The following is a 12022-nucleotide window of genomic DNA, read 5'->3' on the forward strand; positions in this document are numbered from 1 at the left end:
ATAAAGGGAAAGTAAATTTTGTCAAAGAGTATTCTTAAAACAGCATTTGTGGGGCATTATGCAGATATTTTGCACCACTGCTGCAAAGGCATATTTTGTATTGTTCCTCCTCTCAGCAAGAATTTTGGGCTATTGCATTCTGTATTACACGTGAAACTAGTCAGTAAGGCCAGCTGCTTCTGTCCTACTGCAGAGCAACTTTTATACCATCATAAGCATGACTATCTTCATTCACTTCACTGAGCAGGCTAATTAGAACAAATGTAATAAATCTCTGCCTAGGAATGTATTTCAAAGGAATGTCTCAAAATACAGTTTCTCCTAGATAATGAAGTTCATGCTAAATTTAATTTCTTCAAGAACTCCTTTACAACAATAAAAAGGATGAAATCTATCCTCTGTAAGGGTATTATTAACCCAGGAGAGATGCTCTCCTTTCTAGATTCAGTAAGTAGAGTATTGTGTAATAGAAGTACTAAGTCCAGGTGCCCTAAACTGCCAGAAGCTTCCATGTACTTTAGTGAAAAAGTAGTATTAAAAAAAGATCATGTTGGCCATGTTTTGCAAAACTGCTACTCATAAAGAACACAGTTTGCAAAATAGGTAAAGAGAAACCTTTTCTATATAATTTTCTGTATCAACTTAAGGTGGTAGACTACTCTTTACTTAAGAGTTAACACTTTATGTTACAAATATTCAGCATTCTCTCCTAATACAAAATCATCACAGGTTAGAAGCAACCTAAAAATTTAAAAGATGCTTATTTCCCTGTCTCATTGCAATAAAAATTTTAGCAAACATGACTGGAACATAAAAGCCAAAGTACTTTAATCAAATAATATTTTCCCCTATTTATTGAACAGTTTAGCTGTATGCAATAAGGAGAAGAAGTGTATAAGGAGAACAGGAAACATGGCATTACACTTCAAGAACCATGTCACCTTGGAAATGATGTCACCGTGCAAACAGCCTCATTTTCTTTAAGTACAGAAGCAGCCTCTTGCCGTCTTTTCCTCATGTTGTCTTGCACAGTGTTGAATTCAGACATGGTTCCCCCATATGGCTGTCCAGGTGTTCCTTCAATCATGTAACTTCCATATTCTGGTCTCCAGAGTGTTGGGTGACTGTAATGAAAGAAGAGCCACCGATGAATTATTAGTGAGAATTTCAGAAATTAATACCACTTGCAAGAAAAGTCTCCAAATATTTGGCAGAAGAACACAATGTACCTTCCAATGCACCTCACCATCAGGAAGTGGTGAAAAGAAAGCAAAGAGCACTTTGGCAGTAACAGTGCTGCTGTGTAGTACAGTAAGCAGGATTTGCCTGTACCAAATTGCAGTCACCCTTAGCATCTGTCTCAAGCTTTGTTTCTTGGGGTTTTAACCAGACCCAGAAAATACAGATCACTGCTGCTTTCCACAGGAGAGGACAGGGGAAAACTTCCCTGCCATTCTTATATCTACACTTCTAGCCAAGAGATACAGGATAAAGTACACATGCACTTTATGGGACATGGATTACTGCATGCACACAGACAAAAAAATCAGAGCAAGACAAAACAAGCACCCAAACTGCAACTTCTGTGGGCTCACCATTGCATTCTCCTTTATCTCAAACTGTAGAAATTTCAAAGCAAAAAGTGCATGGACTGCCTGCAAGTGTGCTCAAAAACTTTCACTTCCTGACCCCTAGATTTATCTGAAAATATCAGTATCTGTGGTTTACAGTTTTACCAACAGCAGACTTGAATGTGAAGCCAGGTTAACAAAATTTTGCACAGCATCGTAACAGGAGGATTAAAAAAACCAAGAAACTGGAAACAGCTACTCACTTGGGGTTTACCTTCTCCCCCTTGTCTTGCAGTGTTTGAAGAACTTCTTCACCACGGAGCAACAAACGCACTTTCTTATTTTCATGGTCAAATTTTACCAACATATATTCCACCTTGTAAATAATAAGAACAAAATAAACAATTATAAGTAAGGTTTTTTTTCAGGCACAAACAAATTGGCATGCAATTTTAAGCATCAAGTGAAATAAAAAGATATGTCACACAACTTTACAAAGGTTCAAAAACATTACTAACTACAAATACAGTAAGCAGTACTGGCAAAGTTGGCCGCAGGCTTATTTCATCTTGAATAAAGACTTGAAATTCCTTGAAATTTATTTCTCTCCATTTCTAACTAGACACACTTCATTAAAAACATTCTAAATTTGTACTTGCCTCCACACTATTTCTAGACAGAATTAAATTCTAGAATTATTCAGAATTATTTCAGAATATTCATAATTATTTCTAGAAGGAATTAAAACTCCATGCAAGGTATATGCAACCCACAAACATTTCACCGTCATCCCATCAGTTACAGTCTCTGCTGCTGACAAAAAAAACCCCAAACAAGCAAAAAACCCCAAAGTTATTCTACAAGACATCCATTTACACCCATCACTTCTTGGAGCTATTAAAGACTAGCACAGAAAGCCCACAGCTGTTGATGACAGCATCAGTCCTGTCATTGTGACACTCCAGCTCTTGGCACAGCACAGTGGTTTTCATCCCTGGTTGATTCAGCTTTGCTGCCACATTTTCTTCTCCTCCTGCCCAGCAGTGCACGTTGCCCCCAGAGCTCTCCCCTGTCCCTGCTCCAAGCTGCAACCCACACAAGATGCAACAAGCCACTTGCGACAGCACTGCTGCGTCCCAGCACTAGAGAATATGCTCCTCTAATAGACATCATTTGAAAGTAGCCAAACCTGGAACACCCCCATCTCAAACTTCCTGATCTCCTGGCTGTCAAAGCTCCCATAAAGACTTCTAGAATGCTACCCAGCTCAGCAACCCAACAGCTGCTTGGACCTTGTAGCCCTTCAATACCCATGGATACACTCCATTTGCTAGCACCTCTAGGTCAGAGGATCCTTGGCAATGTTTTGGAAGGGTAAAAGACAAACCAGCACCCAGCTGTGATGTGTTGCCTACCATGTAAAAACAAAAGTCAACGTATGGAAATGCATTACCAAGGTACTGGTAATGCTTTCAGTGCTTTCAAACCCCAGATGGACCAGTGGTCACAGGCAGTGCCTTTTGTTGGAGGCTCTCAAACCACTGCCTCCAAGACCTACAAAAATCATCTAATTCAAACATCAAGTCAGTTAGAAATTCAGACTGCAATTTCACAGCTAGAATTGTCAGAAGTGCACTGTGCTCCTCAGTGGCATTTTCCAACACTGTCTAGAGTCACATCCCTCTGTATTTAACAAAGGTGACTGCTCCAGCCCCAGGAGCTCAGACTCACATAAGATGCTCATGTTAAAGTTGCAGCATACCAACTCATGGCAATTTCTATTTTGTACAGAAGTCTGATGAAATAGGAGAGCGGCTTGCCAAAAGACAGGAAACTTGTGCCATGTTTTACAGCACACTGTAAGTAGATTTGTGGTCTTCCTGTTCTTTGGCTGCCTCAGTGTCCGTGGAAGAGTTATTGCTTACTACTGTGACAAAAATATAATCCTTGTTTGGGATTTGTGATTAAATCATAAGCAGTACTATCCAAGAGTGTTTGTAATTCTACAGAATCAGATCAGAGGCAAAATCTGAAGGGACTCATCCATCAATCATACACATTTGCTGTATGTTTCGTAAGATCAAACCTTAATCTCCTAGAGAAAAAAAAATATTTCTGGCTTCTGTGCAGATTGCACTTTATTGCATGGTATATTTTATCAATTGTGTGTATTATGCCACAATAATCTACTTGAGATAACTACAGTTTATAGTCAACCAGAACAGAGTTGAGCACTGATTTAATTATTGCCCAACACCAGTCTCTCCAGTGTCACTTGACCTTGAATATTGGAAAGAAATAGGGACTTCCAGTTTCCTACCACATTCACCATCATCTCCTGCTTTGTAAAACTATCATTCTCACTGGGAGCTGGCCTGATCTAGAGGGGAATGCGAGTCCACAGGTCTGAGTCATTCAGATGGACACCGAATGAGCATCGAGCTCGCCACATCCCTGGCCTTCCCCACATTGCTTGTGGGAGTGGGTAGCAGAAGGGAGCGCACAGAACTGTAGCTGCTGTTGAGACACCCAAAGTTGAACATTTGTCCACCTATACATGAGTATGCTACAGTTATTAGCCTCCTGTTCTAGAACTCCCTCTCCAAATGTAGCTGTAATGAGCTGATGGGGAGAACACTGTATTTCTCTATAAACCAAATTGCAAGTTTAAAAAAAAAAAAAAAAAAAGCCAGAAGTGTAAAGAAACACTAAGTCAAGAAGGCAAACCCCCCAAAAATCAAAGTGTTTCATATTTCAAGTACAGGAGTGCGTATATTGCATTTATGCATCTAGTTTTAGAAATGACTATTACTTTTGCCTCCAGAAACACTGACTAAATCTTCAAAGCTGTCTTAACACACAGATGATCTGCCCTTAATTTTAATAAGAAAAGAAAAAACTTTAGATGGCTGCCAACAGTTCCAAGTAACCCACAGAGTATCTTGACAACAGAGGGACTGACTGAATGGGCATCCTTAAAGAATATAATTTAGGCTCATCAAAAGATTTAGCCTACAGCTATAAAGAAAGAAACAAATTCAGAGTTCACACATTCTTACATTCAACTTCAGGTCACCATTCACAGACTCTCACATGTTTTTTATCCACAACAAAGTTCAGAGAAATGCAGCCAAGCTGAGAGAATCCGCATGCCTGGCAGAGATTTCAGACCAAAGGCCAAATGTGAGGGGCTTCACCCAACATCCATAATTCATCATTTTGCTGAGCTCTTTAGAGTTCACTTTTCTCTATAATTTTAACTCTATAATTTTAATTATAATTATAATTTCTCTATAATTTTAACTAGGCTCCTTAGCAAGAATCAAAATACACATCAGATCAAACTACTGCTGCAGATGGCTGACCAGCAGCCTTGCTTAGAGCCAGTGAGGACAATGCACCCTGTCATGGCCACTCTGGACCCAAGTTTCCAGTCAGTGCTCTCATCGTGCAGCAAACCCTACACACCTCTGGCTTCTGGCTGGCACATGCTGCAAGGCAGCTGAGGACAAGATGTGGCATCCCAGCTCCTCCCTGCAGGCAGACAGACAATGCTCTGCACAACCTCAGTGGATGAACCCCTCTGACCACCCCTGCTCTGCCAGGCTCGCAGAAGTGCTGTGGTACCTTACCAGGCAAAGGAACAACAGTATGGCCAGCAAGACTGCAAAGCAAAAGCTGAAAAGTCCAGGCCCTCACCCTGTTCCGACACAGAGCAAGCTTAAAGCAAATTATTGTTCACAGTTACATGCATTAAAAAAGCAAATACAATCCTAGCTAAAGCAAATACTTGAGAGTATCAGAACTACTTATGAGCCAACACAAGGAAAAACTGTTCTTTAGAGATTTCCTCCCTCTTAATTACTTGCAATGTAACTGCATCTACAGAGTACTTCCATGCCAGCTCTGCTCCCCTCCATTGCAGGATCTTCTCAAGAAACACTATGCTCCATTAGCTTGCTAGCACCCAGAATACTGCTACTTCACTCACTATGACCTTTTCTCACAACTGGCTACCAAGAAAATTTCAGGCTTTTGAAAATTCTTTGATATCCCCACTGTAAATACCAGTGAGACCTTGAGGCCTTTCAACTGCGGAGAACCACAACCACTCTCCATTCATTAAGACAAACAATTGTGCTGGACTTGTCTGGAGGCAAAATGAAAGATGACAGCTCTCTGGAAATGGGTAAGCATGTCTGAAATTGTTTGAATGCCTGAGTTGTTTGACCATAATTACACATATTATTTCTGCATAAGCAATGTTTCTTAAAAGTGAAGGTGTACAAAAAACAACACATTAGGGGGTAATTCTAAGGCACAAGGAGGATTGAAGTCGTCACCTACACCAGTGTTGTCCTAAATGTGGGTTTGTTGCCCTGTGTGCACAGCCAATGTACACACCAAGATGAGGTACCTCTATTTAATCACAGGATCTTCAACATCAGAAGAGACCTTAAGGATCAGCAAGTCCAACTGTCAACCCAACACTGCCACTGTAGGCCCTACATCACTAAACCATGCCACCAAGCAAGACCTAGATGTCTCTTTAATATCTCCAGGGATGGTGACCCCTCCCTGCATAACCTATCCCAATGCCTGACCACCCTAATGGTGAAATTTTTTTTCTAATGTCTAATCTGAAACACCTATGTTTCAACTTAAGGCTGAATATGTCTTTATTCTAACTTGTGCAAAGCAAGGAGCTAGGTGATAATCAACAAAAGCTTACTAGCTTTCCTATCATCAAAGCTTTATCTCATTTATACATTTTAGCAAAGAAATCACAGTTCACTGACAACAAGTTACACACTTATTAATTCTACCTTCTGTTGGTAAAATTATTCTCTTGCTTCTCATGCTAATTAGTCTGCATGCTCAGTACTTCTCCTGAGTTGGTAGGTTTCTTAAGTCAGCGGACCAGAGGTGAGAATCTCTTCCTGTTGGAATTACCTTCCACCCAGTTTGAACTGATCTCCACATAGCTGCTGAGTTGGCTTTGTTAGTTTATTACTTATCTTGGGAGTTTTGCCAAATGTCCTTATGGTCTGTAAATTCTATGTCCTTTGTGCCCACTAGCACAACCTTCTCCCCAAGCTTTGCTAACCTCTCTCCCTAGACCTAAGACCACTGAAGCGCGTCAAGCCCTAAATTTCAACACAGCAATTCTACCGACAAGTAATCTATCTTTGTAAGGCAGGGACAGCAACATATCATTGTCCAAACACTTGCCTTGGCAGTGGTCTGCTTCCCAATATAAAAACCCACCCCTGCACACTCAATTTAACACCATCATGCTTACTACACAGGGAACAAAACCTGTCTAATAGATGGGAGCAAAGTCTCTGCTGTAGTGTTAAATGTTAAAATCAAAAGTTTTTAACTTTCAAACTATGTGCCATGAGGAACTTCTGCCTATGAAAACACTGGTAAGCACGGAGTCTGGATCTTAGTAAGCTCAGAAGCAAGGTGCCAAGATTATATAATAGAAGAAAATAGTCTAGAAGAATGATTTGAAGAGAAGCTTTTTTTAAAAAAGAAAAGCAATGAAAAAAGCATTGCTTCATGCTTTCTGTGTGTAAAAAACTACATGCATTAGCCTTGTGCCACATTCCTGACCATCCATCTCAGATGTGGATTTCCCATCCCGGAAGTGACCAAGGCCAGTTTGGGTGGAGATGTGAGCAACCTGGTGTAATGGAAGATGTCCTTGCCCAGGGCATAGAGTCTGATAAAATTATCTCCAACCAATGATCACCGTTGTAAGGTCCCTTACAAGGCAAACCACTCTGTGATTCTACATAAACCTGATCATAGGTGACTCACGGACCACTCTGTTTCTCAAGGACAATCTAAGTGACAGCTTCTTTCTCCCTCCACTGGGCAGCTACCGCCACACATAACTGGAACAATTGTTAGCAGTCCTCTCATATGAACTTTCTTTCAGGCCTGGAGCTTTAAGGGAAATTGAAAATTTTTCCTGAACATCCAATGAGGTCTCACGGGTATTGTTTACTGTTAACAAAAGCCACTACCAACATTTAAGTATTTTTGTGCAGTTTGCCTCATATATGCCTATGCCTATTTCCTTATAGATGCAGTAGAAAATGCCCTTTTCACTAGTTTTTAAGCTCACTTATGGAAAAAAAAAAAAGTAGTTCTTCCATATCTTTATTCATCAGTTAATGCATCATTAAAATACCATTATCATGAAATGACAGTCTAAAGAAGAACAAAGTTTTAATGATCTGACTGTTCATTAAAGAACCTCTGGCACAAGTTTTCAGTGTTAGATGCAAAAAGCAGATTATTTTTCGTAGGTACAAATACTTCTGATGGATGTAGAACATAATACCCAAGGTGGGCTTTTTTTGATGCACTCATCTTCTCATCACTGATGTGATAAAGCATGGAGCCACAGAAACAAACAGCTGGTAATGTACCCTTAATGAAAGCTTTTCTATGTTACAATAAATCTAATGCCCTCAGGAGCAAATTTCAGAGGAAAACAAGTTTGGAAGTGCCACAGAGGCTCGTTACCCTGTTCCTAGCCATCAAGCCCCCACACTGCACAGTGGCATGAGGCAAGCATTTCCACACTCATGAGATTACCATGGATGTTCTCTGCCACAGAAATAATTTCAAAAATCTGCAACAGGAGAACCAAGATTAAAATGTAATTCCCAAAATGCTTAATTTTGATCAAGCAGATTGGTAGTGGCAATCCAATTTAAAAAGCACCAACTTTTTTTTTTTTGGCCAGCTCTAAACAAAACCAATTCACAGAAAGCACGTCCCAGAAACAAAACACAACTCATGTTTTACATTACATTGACAATAATGAAAAAGTTAAGAACTGCTATCCCACATTATGCATTGTCATAGACAAAACAAAGAGGATGCAGAAGCTCTCAATCTCAGTCAACACGCCCAGCCACAGTTAAGCACTCTTGCCTCTTCCCCTCCATGTGACAACATCAGGGCTGCAGATTGTTTTGTGCATGACACAACGTGACTAGAGGACCTTCTGCACACACCACAAACCCGGAAGCTGGGTTATTGAAAATTAAAACTGAGAAGTTATAACCTTTTGCATGATTTTAAAGAAATAAGATGTGCATTTCAGAAAGAAGTGTCATCTTTGACTTCTGTACTATGTAACACCTCAGGCTAATATTATTAAAAAGACTAGGATCATGTTAACTTTAGATTTCTGCAGCAAAGACAACATTATTTATTCACCAGTGAAACAAAATGCTGCAAGTTTATAATCCACCTTTGGCATACAAAAGAAAAATAAAAAACCTGAACAACTGAACACGCAACATCAACAATAAAATCTTTCTTGTACTAATCCTTCTGACTCACCCTTTCTCATACTGTTAACTAAAATAAGGCATCTGCACAGCAAGAAGAGGTCCTGAGGGAAAATAGGAATTAAAATAAAAAAGGTCCCATGATAAAACCACAGCAATCCACTTGATATCCACAGCAGGAAACACACTGTGAACAAAATATTTTTTATCAGAAATATACAAACAGTAGGTAATTTAAACTTCTCTTATTAAAATCTGAGATTGGGAAGGAGGAAATCAATGTTTACTATGGGGGCAGGTCAAAATTTATGACCAACTGCAGATTGCTTTGGGAAAAGCACTACCAAAAAAAAACTCCTAAAAAAAGCCCTAAAAATTCCCAACCAACCAACCAAGACCCCAAAACTTCCAAACTGGTTTCCATTGATTAAAAATGGGTAAATTTAAATTTAAATTTTCAAAGAGCATGTCAGTATAAACTGCAATGAGTCTTGCTCTGTCACATACACAGTGCATCTGGGAGTACAGCTCTCAGGCAGCTCACGGGTGCTGTACTACAACCTTACATCATACACACACATCACCCAGCCACTGGAAAAGCTAAGCAGAAGGAGATGAAGCAAAATTATCAGCCATCATGGGGTTAGCACACTGTGCATGTTTTGAGAGCTAGAGGGTTTAGTTTAGGTTTTCCCTGATGCCAGGATTAAAACCAAGCAGAAAAAGTATTTTCATGGCAGTCAGGTGAAGTATCCAGGGAAGGAATAAACATGAAAACTCTTCAAGGGCACCTATCTTGCTCAAGTCAAAATTTAAAGAGTTACATTTCTGTGCATTGGTGTAAACTCCTTTTAGAGGTTGCATGCACACAAACTCACAGCTGTCAGGCAGCACAAGCTGATGCACTAACATCATACCTTCAGACCCAGCCCCAAAAAACACCACTATTTGAAACAGCAGGTATCCATACAAGAGATGTATGAAGGAAGCACTAAGTTTATCTGTAAATAAATAATTCCAGTGTCCCTTTATTTAGCCAAATAAAGCTCTGAGAGAAAGGGTAAATAAGCAGACGTGACAAATAACGAAAACACTCATGAGTGCTGCTTCCCCCAAGCTGCCAGTGGGTGAGCACATTGATTAAGACAGCTCCACTGAGATGCATCTGCACATGTCACATTTGGCAGAGGCCATCACGAGGAAATTCTGCATTAAAAATCAAAAATGTATTCTGTTTGGGGAATTTCATGGGGCATGGGGAGACTACAAGCATTTGTCTTAAAATGACAAGAATGCAAAAAAAGACTTCAGGCTGTCATTAGCTTTAATATAGGCACAAGATTACCAAGAAAAGCTTTTAAAAATGCAATTTCTGCACACTGGTATACTGCAGCAGTTTGTACAAAGTGAGAATGTGAGATCATCATAGTACTGATGATGAAGCTGTATAATGACTTGGATGAATATTTTTAAAAGACCATATATTACTGACATACTGGAAAATAAAACAGTTATTTTTTGTGATTCCGTTTTATTTGTAATATATAAAACAAAAAGTTAGTTAGAAAGTTTCAGATAAACATTAAAGAAACCTGGCAACTGACTACACAATCATCTAAGTGGTTTGGATAGATGGACAAACATCTTGCATCATGTAAAGTTTAAAGAAAGCGTAGTGAACTGTCTATTCTTGTTGTTCATGTAAGTCAAAGTCTATCTCAGCTTCAAAGCTATCATGTGGCACCTTGTTCCACAAGGCATCTAGTCTTTGTAAAATAAGTTATTATCTTAAAAGTCCATCTGCTCTTCTGGCCCATTAGGTTAGCCAAGTTTCTTGTAAAATGAGAACACTACCTTTCTGTACACCATGACACTTTCTCATCATATTCACCAGTTCTGGTTCTTTCTTATCTCTTTTTGAACATTTTTAGGCATGTATATCTGTCTCTCATCAAGCCTCACTAGTTGTCTTTTTAGCAAAGAGATGATGAAAACTTCCTCTGTGTACATTAGGGATAGTACCTGTACTTATTTTATGCAGCTGGTGAGCTAGATTCACCATTGCTAAAAAATGCCCTAGATTTTGTTCCTGGTTTTAAAAGACTGACAGACAAACTGGAGCCTCAAACCACGTGCATCTGAACCCAAATTCATTTCCTTAATATGCAGCAATAATTTTACCAGTCTGAAGTTCTGCAGACTGTAACATAACATCTCAAATCATACCATTTACAGGCTGCTACTGCCCTGGAAACACCCAAAACCATAACAGGCTAGAAACTGTAACAAGACACTAACGCCATAGCTAGTTCCCTGGAAAGAATCACTCAAGAGGAAATACAGCTCTTTTCACAGCCTAGCCTTTCATTAACAAAAAGGAGAAAGCTTTCAAGAGAGTCATGCATCTTCTAATCAGAAGCAACACCTTTGGGGCATTCTGGTAAGAAACCTCTGGCCTCTCCTAGCTCCTGAGAAGGGCTGCTTTGCTTCTTGCATGAGGAAGTGCTGATTAGCACATGCTCATTTTAGTTCTCATTTAACATATTTACAAGGTATAATTCAAAAACTAAAAGATAAGGAGAGGAATTAATTGAGTGTACAGAAGAAAGATCAAAAGAAGCTTAAAGAGGACTGAGAAAGAGGTAAAAGGAAGGAAAGAAAACAAAGAACCAAAACCAAAGTAGAATTAATTCAGAAATACTTCAACTTGCAAGCAGTGGAGTGGTACATTTGTCATGCTGCCTCATACACAGCATTATCAAATCTTTATTTAAAGGCCTCAAATTTTCACTTCAAGTTGCTGTTAAGAAAACAACTTTTAAAAAGCTGAAGATGCTTACTGTGTGCTAGGTCCCTACACTGATGGGAACAAAGTGTCATTATGTCCAATTTCACTAAACAAGGCTGAGCAAGTCAGATTCCTACTTCATTCACATGCGCTTTAAAATAAAACTGTCGCGTTTTGCCCATGCTTGCTTTCTAAATCTCTTCCTTCTGAGATCTCCTTCTGGCACACCTTTCTCAGAATTTTCTTATGCTCAACAACTCCTTGTCAGTCTTTACAGACTGTGGCAGCCAAGTACCACATGCACATGTGAGTACACATGGATATGTAGTTGGTGTGCAATGCTGTGA

The 12022-nt window shown here is 39.5% G+C and overlaps 1 protein-coding gene across 1 annotated transcript in view; it reads right to left on the reverse strand.

Annotated features, from left to right (window-relative positions):
* The window catches only part of GCLC (glutamate-cysteine ligase catalytic subunit), a 36708-nt gene that overhangs the window by 20455 nt on the left and 4231 nt on the right, over positions 1–12022 (reverse strand). Inside the window, exons 2-3 of the mRNA XM_005486000.3 lie at positions 1835–1947; positions 942–1124 (exon numbers count right to left, since the gene is read on the reverse strand). Coding sequence (XP_005486057.2) covers positions 942–1124; positions 1835–1947 — 296 coding nt within the window. The remainder of the gene's footprint in view (positions 1–941; positions 1125–1834; positions 1948–12022) is intronic.

Source organism: Zonotrichia albicollis, chromosome 3, assembly GCF_047830755.1.
Source record: "Zonotrichia albicollis isolate bZonAlb1 chromosome 3, bZonAlb1.hap1, whole genome shotgun sequence".
Taxonomy (NCBI): domain Eukaryota; kingdom Metazoa; phylum Chordata; class Aves; order Passeriformes; family Passerellidae; genus Zonotrichia; species Zonotrichia albicollis.